This window comes from Fistularia commersonii, chromosome 18 (genome assembly GCF_037954325.1).
Source record: "Fistularia commersonii isolate RoL2024-O1a breed Wild chromosome 18, RoL_Fcom_v1.0, whole genome shotgun sequence".
In the NCBI taxonomy this organism is placed as follows: domain Eukaryota; kingdom Metazoa; phylum Chordata; class Actinopteri; order Syngnathiformes; family Fistulariidae; genus Fistularia; species Fistularia commersonii.
Genome location: NC_141301.1, coordinates 13,587,547 through 13,601,228, shown reverse-complemented (window position 1 = coordinate 13,601,228; position 13,682 = coordinate 13,587,547). Strand labels below are relative to the sequence as shown.

At 46.2% G+C, this 13,682-nt stretch overlaps 2 protein-coding genes across 2 annotated transcripts in view; both read left to right on the top strand.

The window, feature by feature from the left end:
* The first annotated feature begins 123 nt into the window (after nt 1–123).
* Nucleotides 124–2,645, top strand: snrpa (small nuclear ribonucleoprotein polypeptide A). The gene is made up of 7 exons (XM_086164054.1): nt 124–163; nt 508–587; nt 1,085–1,257; nt 1,365–1,535; nt 1,622–1,798; nt 1,898–1,986; nt 2,076–2,645. Exons 2-7 carry the CDS (start codon nt 515–517, stop codon nt 2,233–2,235), a joined length of 843 nt encoding a protein of 280 aa, XP_086020180.1. The 5' UTR covers nt 124–163; nt 508–514; the 3' UTR covers nt 2,236–2,645.
* Nucleotides 2,646–5,825: 3,180 nt separating this feature from the next.
* Nucleotides 5,826–13,682, top strand: part of LOC147224476 (uncharacterized) — a 44,981-nt gene continuing 37,124 nt past the window's right edge. The window contains exons 1-2 of the mRNA XM_086164047.1: nt 5,826–6,484; nt 11,401–11,724. Coding sequence (XP_086020173.1) covers nt 6,347–6,484; nt 11,401–11,724 — 462 coding nt within the window. The 5' untranslated portion in view covers nt 5,826–6,346. The remainder of the gene's footprint in view (nt 6,485–11,400; nt 11,725–13,682) is intronic.

Here is a 13,682-nt window from a genome sequence, read left to right as displayed (position 1 = left end):
CAATAGGTACGTTAATTTGATTTTATTTACCAGCAAACTATTTAGTCACAGAATTGAGTGCAACACAAACCGGAAACGTAATGCGTGTTTTTTTCTATAAATTATCGCGAGACTAAACCGAACCGGAAGTCCGACCGCCTGGGTCTTCATTCATATTTTCGAGGTTAGTGCTGCTTTCGCTCTAAATGTTCCTTATTGAAATATATGTGCTGTTGTCAGCGTTTACTCTTATGTAAAGTAGTTTTTACTCGCAAGTATTTACATCTTGAATCAATTTGGTGCATCGAAAAAAAGTATCTACAACCGAATGATAATGCTAGTTGTTAGCTTGTCGGGTAACGTTTATCACGCGCGATTCATGTCGGGTCGTTGTTTGCTAACTCTCACTAGCTAGCTAAAACTAAAACAAAATCCCCTGTTTTTTTTTTTTTTTTTTAAAAAAAGGTTTTAGACAGTTTTTCGTGTAATCTGCTGCTTGTATCACTGCCAACCCCTAATTTCCCTCAGATTAAGCATGGCCACGGCGGAGGTACGGTTGAATCACACCATCTACATCAACAACCTGAATGAGAAAATTAAGAAAGATGGTGAGTTCTTCGCGTAAAGCACTGCCGTAGTCATGAGGAAACACTTCTGATGACGGATTTGAAAATACAAGTACTAAATTATACAATTCCATTGGACTTGCACCTATCTTAGATGTCGGTAGTACGAGTATTTTCAATCACTTTAACGAAGGTATTATTGTGATAATAGCTTTTTTTCTATATGAAAAACGTGTACCAATACTGGTTTCCCCTTTCCGTAACGTAAAGTAAGTAAAAAGCTAACTTTACATTTAGTACTGATTCACTGGAAACATTACAAGTCTTAAGTAAATTGTGAAAAGAGCTCAACTTTAAAAGGTACATGATAATGATTAAATAGAAATAAATATGTGATGGATACCTGACTTAGCCAGCCGTGTATTACAGCCGGAACCAATAAAATCCCAATGTTAAGTCTTGAGTCTTGTTCGTTTGTAAAAGCCATATTTCAAGCGGACCTGTTAACTAATGCAGTTAACCTATTTTTATTTCGACAGAGTTGAAGAAATCGTTATATGCCATCTTCTCTCAGTTCGGGCAAATTTTGGACATACTGGTGGCACGAAACCTGAAGATGAAAGGCCAGGCTTTTGTTATCTTTAAAGAAGTGAACAGCGCCTCCAATGCCTTGAGATCCATGCAGGGATTTCCCTTCTACGACAAACCTATGGTACATAAATACCGGTCTCATCTTTACACAACAAACATAATCTAAAAACTATAACACTCTCTGTTACCATGTCTTCATAGTCAACAGAAACTCTTGTCTTCCAATAGCGTATCCAGTATGCGAAGCAGGACTCAGACATTATAGCAAAAATGAAAGGCACTTATGTGGAGCGTGATCGTAAGAAGGAAAAGAAGAAGCCCGTAAGACCAGAAGGAGGTGGATCCAAGAAAGGAGTACCAGGAGCTGGCATGGTGGCTGGAGTACCGTCAGCCATGCCTGTAAGCTTTGAAATGCATGAAGATAATATGCTATTATTTTAATGTATTAGTCTAGCTAATGCTTTGCACCTTTTTGAAATTCTCAGGGAATGCCTCCTATGAGCCAAGCCCCCCGAATGATGCATATGCCTGGTCAGCCGCCTTACATGCCCCCTCCGGGCATGATGCCCCCTCCGGGAATGGCACCTGGTCAGATGCCACCAGGCGCCATGCCTCCTGGTCAGATGATGCCTGGGCAGATGCCTGGACAAATGCCCCAGCAGGTAATTTGCTCTGCATTAGCATACGGTCACCATAACAATGCACAATCAAATAATTATTCTGACAATTACTTGTTTTTGACTTTGTTTTCACCTTCTCAGATCTCAGAAAATCCTCCAAATCACATTCTGTTCCTCACCAACTTGCCAGAAGAGACCAACGAGCTTATGCTGTCCATGCTGTTCAACCAGTCAGTGAAAAGGCTTCTTTGTTGAAATTGGTCAATTAGTGTTTGTCTCGGTGTCGGATACTGACTGTCCGTACTTTGTCTGCGCGCAGGTTCCCAGGGTTCAAGGAGGTACGTCTGGTCCCTGGTCGTCATGACATCGCCTTTGTGGAGTTTGAAAATGAAGTGCAGGCAGGCGCTGCAAGAGATGCACTACAAGGCTTTAAGATCACACAAACCAATGCTATGAAGATCTCCTTTGCCAAGAAATAATATACCTCCAGTTTTGTTATTTTTTAAAATTGTTTTAATTAGATGAGGTCTGTTGCCGAATAGTTGCACAGGTGTGTTTTTGTTTTTTCTTCTTCCCCCTTCTTAGAGGATTACATGTAAGTATACATTTTTTTTTGGTTCAAATTTAATGTGTTTTTGCTTCTGAACTAATTTCTCCAGAAATAAACATCCAGATTAGTGTTAATTGTCAGCATGTTAAAGTAATACAAAGCTTTTTTTTTAAAAACAACTCCTAACATACTTGATTGGCCCATTTCTTTATGTTTTTTTTTTTTTTTTTTTTTTTTTTTTTACATTTGTATGGAAAGCATTGCACCCAGAGTCTGGTCAACCAGACATAGTACCTGGAGCTTTTCTTTTTATAATAAAATCTTTTTGGGACTTGGTGATCAGTTATTTTCTTGGGTTTATTTTTTTTTCTCCCTTTTAAGCTGTAGTAATTACATGGGGCGGAGAATTAGTCCAACAGATGGAGCCATTGGCACAAGACATGGAGGACTCGAGGGGTGTTTATAGGTAACTTTAAATAAAGTAACCTGACTACTCCTGTCTGTGTAGTGCAGCTTCAGTCCGAAGGGCATGATGCTGTTCCTAAAATCTCTTCCTACTGCAGTTTTAGCTTTCAAATAATTTGTCTATTCTGAAGACTTGTGGTAATCTTTTTAAGTAAATGGGATGTTTGTGTTCACTTTTGTCTCCCAGTGTGCCAATTAGCAAATACCTTCTTCTGTAGTGCCACACGTCCTCAAACCCCCCCTCGCAGCCCCACTTGGCTTTCAGATTGTTCACATTAGTGGAGCAATTACATTCCAATAAGGACCATCCTCTCAAAGGCTGGATTCATGGGGCCAGGGAAGAGTGATGTATGAATTTGGGGTGAAAAGCTCAATTTGCCCTTACAATTAGATGTGTGCATCTCACACACAGGGCCTCCCTGTTGACTAAAGCTGCCCTGAGTTATTGTCATAGGTGGGCTAAACAGTTTACAGAAAAATGCACATTCTTTGCACTTTCCCAAGCCTTTCCACACTCCCTTATTTTGCCTTGAGAAAGAGCTGACCTTAGCCGCCAGGAACCGTGTGTGTGTGTGTGCGCACGCGCTTTACATGCTCCTGGCAACATGCCTAGCGCCTTCCTATTCACAGTCTAAAAGGCATCTAATCCTGTGTGTGTGTGTGTGTGTGTGTGGCATCTGTCAATCCACAGCCAGATCAGAAGTCCTAGGGATGCTTGTTCTAATACTGCGGCTACGATCTGGGGACATCTGTAATATAGTTAGTTTTAATGCGTATTCCATTTCTTGCAATACTGGAATGAACGTGGTTCTCTCTAACAGCCTGTAGTGTCTGATGTCAGTTTTTGTTTCCAGGGGCATGAAAAAAAAACTTTTCATGTCAAAGTTTTTCTGATATTGGAGTTAAATACAGAAACCTTTGAGGGCCTTACAGCCCAGAGAAACGTGCAGAGTGAGATCTAGACCTTAGATTGGAAGAAACAATAGACCATGGTATCTGAAACCACATTGGACAAAGAAAGAGACGGTCGAGGATGGAAAAGTCACCCCGCGCAAAATTACATTATAATCTTGAATACTAAATTATGTAACGCCACCAGAAACAAACTAATCACCTTGGGTAAGCCAAGTTAAGCACAAGACTGAATTTGAATAAAAGCAACAATCGGGGAGGGAAACAAAAACGAGATTGATTTATAACAGAGTCCGAAATGTCAATTACGAAACAAATCCAAACATCCTGACACCACACAAGAGGGGTTTGTTCAATAAAAGCAATCAAAGGCAGATGCAATTGTCTAAACACAATAGCTTGGGAGATGTCCGCTCGAGAGATGTCTTCAGATATCTGGATCTGTCTTCCATTTGGCCGTGTCCACAAATACCAGAGCAGCTTAATATTTCCTTCCACAAATCATGACCAGGTTATCCAAGATCATCGCCATACTAGGACTTTTATGAGTAGCCTTTTTTGAGTTTCCCTGTGACTGAAAGTTTCTAGCGAGCCTTCCCGTAACTTCGTTTTCTAGTCCCAGGTTGGATTCGAACAGTTTCCGTAGGGTCTGGCTTCCTCCCTCAGTTCCAAAAACATGCAGTTCATTGGATGCATAGAGATAAAAAAAATGAATTCCGTTATTCATTTCTGTCTTGCTCTAATCCTCTCTTACTTATGCAGTGATTTGACAGAAAGCTGAAGATGCAGATATGATGGATCTCTTTGGGAGGGACAGCGCATGTTAGACAGGCCTGAGCCTGAGGAGAGCGTTTAAGGATCTAATGAAAGAGAATATGAAGTTAGTTGGTGTGAGAGAAGAGGATACAGAGAATAAATGCCTGACTAGCTGTGGCGACGCCTGAAGGGGGTGGCTGAAAGGAAAAGGTTATCATTATTAATTATGTCAGAGAAAAAAAAACTATTATTTGTCCGCTGATTTTTATAAATGTAATTTTAGACACTTTCAGAGCTTGGATGATGCAGATCAACTCGTCTTGTCAACCCGAACCTTTCCTTTTTGCAGTTCCCCAAGTGACCACTAGATGGCGCCAAAACACACAAGTCACAGTCGCTCCATTGACGCGCAAAAATTTACAAAGTGAACCAATTTGCGGGATCTTTCGCCTGCAAGGTGAACAACACGCAGTTTCCCGGGAGCAAATTATACGCTAGTTTTTTTTTTCTTTCTTTCCTTTTTTTTTTTTTCGCCTGGTTAGAATTCCGCTCATGCGCGGAGGGTCACTGCTCCTCTATGCAAATCAACGCGCTGCCGTTCCAAGGGCCCTCTGTTCTGCTCCGGGGTCACCGCGGAGCGCCGGGCCGCGGAAACACCAGCGGTTGTCAGGGAAAGCTCTTGAGCAACGAACCCGTTGATGGACCTTAAATAGCGAGTAGGAGGAGGAGGAGGAGGAGGGAGAATCTCATTAGATCTCCGATAAAGAAGGTACATTGTGCGGGGATGTGGGATCCGGCGAGACGGACGCACGGAAGTCACAAGTGGAAAATAAGGTCATGTGACCGCCACCAAAACACTGGAATACACTTTTCTTTCCCCCGCTTTGCGCGCCGGCCCGGTCCGTGTCCGCGTATCTATGCGTGGGAGTGGGAGTTTGCTCTTGAATGCGGTTTGAACGTGGATCCCGCGCTTCGGGTTGAACTCCAGAAAAAAAAAAAAAAAAACCTGTGCAGAACTACAAACATGGGGCGCCGGTGCGCGTCCTCGTCCTCAATGGATGAATAACTGGGGTGTCCTCATCCGTGGAGAGAGGGAGTGGGGGTTCTGCGGCGTGTGGAAAGGGGGTTGGGGGTTGCAGAGCGATAGGGGGTGGAAAAATGGAGATGTAAAAGTTTACGCGCGGATAAACCTGCGCGTAAACGCCACGCCGTTGGGGGAAAAAGCGGTCGTGGGCTGCGGGCATTAGCGCGCAATGGGAACCATCCCGACAACAAGAGCTGAAAGACGGATATTCCCTGCCTCAGGACACACCCTCCTCCTCCCTCCTCCTCCCTCCCCCTCTCTCTCCCTCCCTCTCATTGTTTCCCACACTGAGCGTCCCCGGATCGGGCTGACGAATGCGCCGCTCGGAGGGAGAGGAGCGCAAAAGTGGCATCGCAAGAGACGCAACTCTTTCTTTCTTTTTGTCATTTTCCCCTCCGTTGCAAGAAGAGAAAGGCGTGTTCATGACGGTCTTCTAGATGTTTTGAGTGTTTTTTTATGTGTATTTTTTATTGTAAGCCGCCAGAGGAGGAGAGAGTGTCGGCTAATTGGGATGAGAGTTCAAGTCAAGTGAGCCGGCCGGCAGATTGGAGCCCGCAAAGCCTCTTAACGCGGGTGGAGCGTGTTTGTGTGTCCGTGGGTGGAAGTCCACCCGGACTCCCTTGTCGGATCGTCTGGTCGTGATGTTCTCCCTCGGCTGAGGGGGACAAAAAGGGGGGGGATGAGGCAGCTCTGCAGGAGTTTGAGGGTTTAAAAGGGCGGATTGGGATCGGAGGAGGAGGAGGAAGAGGAAGGGGAGGAGGAGGAGGGGGGGCACCGCCGCCTCCAGAGCGCACCACACCGTCCCCACTCCCCCGACGCAGGGATGGAGAGAACCGGAGCGCACGGCGCGCCGCGGAGGATCGCGGCTGGGAAGCCCGGACCGGGGGCGGCCGCACCCCGGGGACACCTCCGCCCGCAGCGGGCGCTGCTTCTCCTCCTGGCGCTCACCGTGCAACCGCAGGTAAGCCACCGATTAAGTGCTATTTCCGGCGGCACTTAACCCCCCCACCCCACCCCCACCCGAAAACCACCCCCCCCCACCCTCTCTGACCGGGTCCAGATTTCCACGCTGCTGCGTGTAAACAGAATCGTGGAATCCACGCACTGCCCCCCTTTGTGCACCCCCGCCCCCTCCGATCCCTGCGTGGATCTCCAAGGCGCTACGCCCACCTGTTGTTCCAGGTCTCGGGCACTACGGCTCCCATCACGCACGACAAAAAGCATGCGTGGGCTTGAGGGGATGGGGGTAAAGCAAAAGCCACGGCTAAATGTCATTTTCCACGGGTCGCTCCGAAGGAAACCGAGTAAATCTCATCGAGAAGAATCGATTCCAGTCTTCCTGCCAATGAAGCTGCAACAACTGCAGTGATGGACAAGCTTCAACAAGACACCGCTCAGCCTCGAAGGAGATGTTTCCACCCGCCTTTGCTGTCTGACCATCTGTGGAAACCTTCTTTTGGACTCCCTTCCCTCCACCTTCCCGTGTAGAGCAGGTCCGGACAGCACGTTTTAAGATGCAGAAACTCAAAATTCCCCCCTGGAGCGCTTGGTCAGAGAAGAAACGCCAACCGTTTATCGTTGCGGAAACTTCGGGTTGGATCTCAGCTCGATGCGCGCAGCCTTCTGCCTCGACAGGCTGGGTTGGGGAAAAAGCAAGAGCGACAGAAACAGAGGGACGGGCACAGGAGTGCTAACAGCTACATGCTAATAGCTGAAATGATCCCGTCGCAGGAGATCAAGCACCCTCGGGAACCTTCGAGGTGGACTCGGGAGAAGATGTGAAGGGACGTGAGTGCAGACAGGACGGGAAGAGTTGCAGAAATGAGAGACGTGCATCAAGAGATGCTCCTAGGCTAGGCTAATGCTAACTAAAAGCATTCTCAAGAAGAAAGATTCAAAGTGTTTATATTCACATGTACAGTACGGAAACGTGTTTCCCTCTGCAATGAAAGTCTTTGCTGTCTGCAGTGCATTTGGATTTGCATTGGCATAACATTATTATAAAAATATGAAAAGTAAAAGGTTTTAAGCCTTTTACTCCCTGCGTCCAGGGGGCGTGGAGGTAAAGCTAGCGGTCAGGTGCCGGAGTCCCAGCAGACCCAAAGGTGCTCCATGTGTGCACATCTGTGTGCGCGTATCCATGTGTGCATGATTGTGAGCATGTTTTTTGTTTTTATTCCCCCTCCTTTCCTCTATCCGAGCTCCCATCCAGCATCTGTGATGGGTGTGTGAGGCCCGAGGCCACAGCCGAACTCTGGGGGCGTGTGAAAGTTGAACGTTGGGGCAGCGGCGTGTTTCTCTCTGCAGCCTCTTCACAGCCGTGGAACAACACACACACACACACACACACACACACACACACACACACACACCCTCCTCTCGCTGGTGATATATAATGCAGAAAACAGGACATCACCAGGAGATGCTCACACCTGTGTGAACGCGGAGAAATCCACAGTATTATGGGATGTCCGGGGCTCTCCTTGCAGAGCAGCGTTAGGCAACTCGGCCGTCTCCTGCTTCCCCTATAAAGATTTTTCCCTTTTTTTTGATCAATGAAGGTGCAGCCCTGTGAGGCAACCAGGCCTCCCTCCCCTCCTCGCAGGATGATTTAAATCACTTCTCACTGGAAAGGCAGCGTGATTGATGTGTCCGGACTTGAGCGAGATCCGCGAAGCTGAATGCTTTTTGAACGCGGGCAGCCCGACAGAATCCAGCCGCGCCGCCGAGCCGGTCCGAGCCGGTCCGAGCCCCCGGCCCTTGTCTCTCGGACCGGGCGCTGAAACGCCGGTATGCGGGGAATGGCTCGGGCGTACAGTGGAGGGAAGGAAGAAAGGAGGATGTGGAGTGATGAGCGCCACTGTATCTCCACAGGCCTTTTGATGTAGATGAGTCTTCTGTCCCCCCCGCCCCCCCCTTGGGCTCGGGGCCGGGGGGCCGGAGAGGGACGGTGACAACAATGGGCCGCCTGAGGCCGGGGGCTCGCCGCTGGGCAGGTCAGCCTGGGTAAAGACGGCTTGGCACGCTCGCCGGTTTTGTTGATAGTCGGGCTTTTTTTAATTCCGACTTGATTGCGGCTCCTGATGAGCCGTCATTAGAGGAACAATCCTGAATTAACTCCAAATTATCATCAAGGGCGGCTTTCGGACACCGCCGGAGAAAAAGTTGGCTCTATTTTTCGCGGGGATGAGAAAAAGCCTTTGTTTTTTTCCTACAACTGACAGAAGCCCCCCCCCCCCCCAACACACACACACACACACACACACACACACACACACACACACACACACACACACACACCTAAATGCGGGCGCGCACATACCTGACCCCAGTGCTCCCAGACTCTCAGGGGGTCTTGTTAACTATGGAGTGTGTGGGGAGGTGATTGTGTGTGTGTGTGTGTGTGTGTCCTCTCCACCCATCTCTAAACAAGGATGAGAAAGGGAGGGAGATAAAGAAGAGAATGGCCACAATGCAGAAAAAGAGCTGATAGCCGGCGAGAGAAAAGGAAAAATGACAAGAGGGTAACGTCGTGTTCCCAGGTGGAGGAAGAGAAGAGGAAGAAGAAGAAGAAGAAGAGGAGGAGAAAGAGGGCGAGAGAGAGAGAGAGAGTGGGTTCATGGTGTCACCGTCCCCAGGGTGGACGGGGACGGGGCGGCCATATTAAATTGTGGGGGGAGAAAGAAAGAAAGAAAGAAAGATAAAGAAGGGAGGGGGAGAAGAGGTAGCGGGTGGAGGTGACTGAGATGAAGGAGGAGTTTCTCCTCCCAGTAAGATGTCAGATGGATCAGAGGGGATGGAAGTCTCGGGGATGTGCTGAGTCACAGCAGAGAGCAGAAGGGAATCGAGGAGCGGGGATGTATTTGTTTCTGATGTCAGAACAGGAACAGGAACGGGAACGGGAACAGGAACTGCTCACTGCACTCACTAAGATGAGCTTTGGCGAATAGATCTGTTTAGAAGTGCGTCAAATCAAAAAAAAGCGTGAGCCAGTGACCCCCAATTCTTTTTGACAGGATCATTTACATTTCTTCCGCACATTTGAGGTGTTCCTCTAAGCGAGATGACAGACTGGTATTGATTCGTAATCTAGCTTAGCTTAAGGGTTCGGATGCATTGTTTCTGCACAAGTTATTTAAATGACCTCCACGTTTCAAACTGGAAACTTGAAAGAATCTCATTGGACGGGGAAACACGTGGGCTTTCCGTGCACATCCTGACACCAAATGAGACACTAAATTACCCAGGTGACAACGAAAGGGTGAATGGTTGTTTGTGTCCATGCGATCGACTCGTGACGGCTCCGGGGCGAACCCCGCCTCTCACACCATGGCGGCGGGGATAGGCTCCGCCCCCTCGCCCCCCTGACCCCGAGCGCAGATAAGCAGTGTAGATAACAGACGCACGAATGAGGGATTCATTTATATCCAAAGCTGCACCAGCAAACAAAACCTGTTTTCAACAAATCCCCGACTCAGTCCTATCGGATGCTAAAAGCGCATGTTCATTTTAATAATGTTCAAAAATAGCAGGCTCTTGTTTCTGCAGCGTCCCGATCTGACACGTGTGTTTTCTTCCATCTGCAAACTGTATCTAATTCACACGTACAGCTTCCTCTGCGAAGGAAGTAACCACTGTAACATAAAGTTATGAAGGAATACAAAATAAATATCTAAATAAATAAGAATAAGAATAAGAACAGCTTTATTTATCCCAAAGGAGATTGTTGTGTCAGAGTTTCAAGTAAAACATAACAGTAATAAATAATAGTAGGAAATTGTATAAACAGTAAAAAAAAAAAAAAAAAAAAAAAAAAAGGAGGTAGAATAAGAAATAGAAATAAAACTATAAAGTGTCAAAGTCAAGGCTATAAAGTGTTTTGAGGTCTTAAGTACAAACTTCTTTCATTACTACTTCCTCTGGCAGCTGCCTGCCAGAGTTTCTCCTCACCTTAGTGTCTCTTTTTCCCTAAATTTTCCAATTTTTTTTTCTATTTACTTCTTCTTTTGTACTTAAGACCTTAAATAAAAATGTGGGCATTTAAGTTTTGAATGTCAATTTCATTCAAAATAATTTACATTTGACTCGTCTTCTCAATACGCCTCCATAAATGTACTTATATCAATCAAGAATCAAGACTCTAGGTTTTTAATTGTGATTGTGCAGCTAGTTAAAGTTTGCGATCAGAGCTTCGGGCTCAGCATGAACAGGTTTTTATAAAAATAAAAATAAATAGACAGACACGTTATTTACACAGTACGTGGGGACGGTATGAAGGGTGATATGATTATGAGCGAGTTTAAAGTGACAGAAAACTTTCAGTGACTTTATCATATAATATGTAATAATTTCACAGTTAATATCTAAAACTAGCTGAACTCTATTTTCTTTCCTATTCTTTCTAATCTTGTTTCTATTTTATGTGTGTGTGTGTGTGTGAACTGAAAGCCATGTACCGAATATCAGCTAGAATGTCAATTCATTCGCCAGTCAGCATTTTATTTGGGAATTGAATTTACTCTCTAGACTTAAACGCACTTTCCTCGCCATCCGTGTACCATTTCCAGGCCTGCTGGTGGGAAAACACAGATAAGACCCCAAAATGATCATAAAGCGCTGCAGTCGGTCTGAACGGGCTCGGGGGGCCCGTGGAGACCGCCGGCTCTCCTCCTGGTCTGAACCCGCCTTTGGATCGGCGTTCGTTTACTTCAAATAAAACCGTCCCCGGTGGCAGAAACGACCTTCCTCTGACTTTAACGCAACCGCTCATTGCCGCACGGCAAGCACAGAAGTGTCTATCCTGTGTGTTCCCGTCCCTGATGGAATATTTATTTAAGTTGTTTTTCTTTCTTTCTTTTTTTTTTCTCTCCCGGTCAGATGGTATCCGCGGTCGGGATGTTCGAGCTCCAAATCCGTCACTTCCAGAACCTGAACGGGCTCCTGCACGGCGGGGACTGCTGCGACCTCCGGGCCAGCGGGGGGCAGCGCTGCTCGGCGAGGGATCAGTGCGACACCTTCTTTCACGCCTGTCTCAAGGAGTACCAGGCCCGGGTCGCGCCCGCCGGAGCCTGCACCTTCGGCTCGGGCAGCACGGGGATCCTGGGAGGAAATTCCCAGTCGCTCCGCCACCGAGGTCACGACGGAGGAGGAGAAGATGGAACTAATGGACTCATTGTCATTCCTTTCAAATACGCCTGGCCAGTAAGTACAGTGGAAGAGCTGGTTATCATTATGGTTACCAAGGGAACTGGCTAAGCCCCGAGTACAACAATACATTCAATCTAAGGCTAGAGTGGAATAACAATGACACTAAGAGACAGAGTTTAGGTTCATATCAACCTGTTCTTTGGCTCTGTAAACATGATCACATCAGTCAACAATAACAATAACCTCGCGCCAATTTTACAATCTCAGTGTTATCGGGGAAAACCGTGCAACCAAAACTGTTTCGTAGTGTTTTGAGTTCGCAGGAAGTCCCGTTTCACAACAAAACCAGTGCCGATTCTAATGAATAACCACGCTGCACAATAGGACATCATCTTCTCTTTTCTTTAAAAGTTTGCAAATATCAGGACGCCGATGTAACAGTTATTCCACTGACATATAAAAGGGTCATTTGGTCTAGTTCCCTTTTTTCTGAAATTTCTCAACACCGTGACTCTAGACATTCGCCTGAGGCACTGAAAATGTGACCAAATACTGGTGATGACTTTGACTCAGTGTTTTGGCGCGTTATCGTCACCCGGAACGCATGCTAATTTTAGCGCTTTGCTCATGGCATGGCCATGTTTAGCCATGTTTTTTTTTTTTAAAGCAAAATCACATTATCTTAGAGCCAGAAATTGACGACGTGGGAATAATGGCATTTTCAGCCAAAGATCAGCTTATTGCGTTGAAGCACCGTAGGAGTTCCCTCTCGGTTGCTCTTCTGTTTTCCGTCCTGCGGTGCGCGTCGAGGCTTAGACGGAGTAGGATTTCAAAACCGAAAGTAGAGGTCCTTGTCACAGTCGGTGACATCAAATCCTCGCTTTATGATACTTTTGCGATGTTATGATAAGTTTCACAAAGTCAAAAGAAAAGCAGGGGGTTTATTGGAAGCCCTGAATTGCCCAGATGTGTGAATGAGAGGATGAGTGGTTTTACATGCGGACCAATGAGCGACAGTGAACCAGTAAATGAATGAATGAATGAATGGAAAATGTTGCACACAAAATGTCACTCTTTTTTGCTCCTCCTCTTCCTCTTTAATTTGTTTTGATTTTTCAACAACAACAACAACAATAATAATAATGATAATTTATATTATATTGCTTTTGTTGTGTGCAAAGCCATGTGGGCTAAATGCTAGGAAAAAGGAAAGATGATGCTGATTTTTAAACAATAATGATAATTGATAACAATAGTAATGATTATTATTATCTCTCTGTCAGTCTCTCTCACTGTTTCACTCTCTTCCTCTTTAATATGCAAATATGCGTGACTCTTGTGGTTCAGTTATGGGTCAAAGTTAGCTTTTTGTTGTTTTTTTTTTTTTTTTGCCAAAGAGTAACATCCAGTGTTTTCCAACCTTAATCACAAATCTAAAACATAAACCGCTACCTCTCAGGAACTATTTATGAATTCAAAGCTGCACAGCCCATATTTTATACATTTCCCTGTGCATCCTTTCTTAAAGACCGCTTTGCTTTGCAATCTTTACAAGCCCAGCTGGCAGAGCGTCTGGCCTCTTCCAGCAACGACTCCCCCCCGAAATCCATCATCAGCGATCAGGCGCCTTTTTCCTTTCAGCGATTATCGCTTGTTTATCAATTAGCTCGGAGCCGGTACGAATCCTTTTAAAAGGCCTTGGCGTCGACGCAGCGGTGGATCTCGTTGTTTTTCCGCGGGTCGGCTTTGACCGCTCCCGGCGCGCACGTCTTGTTTATAATATTGAAAGTATTTCAGAAAAGCCGCCTGGTTGCCCGCTGCTCAGGATCGTGACCGCAGCACGTCCTCGCGATTTTTCTCCTCCTCCACTGGAGCCAGGTGAATTTTGCTTCCAGCTCTCGGCCAATTTGGAGGCAGAGCATGAATTAACGTCCCTAATGTATCCACATTGACCCGCTCTCTCTCTCTCACACACACACACACACACACACACATTACACACACTTGGCTGA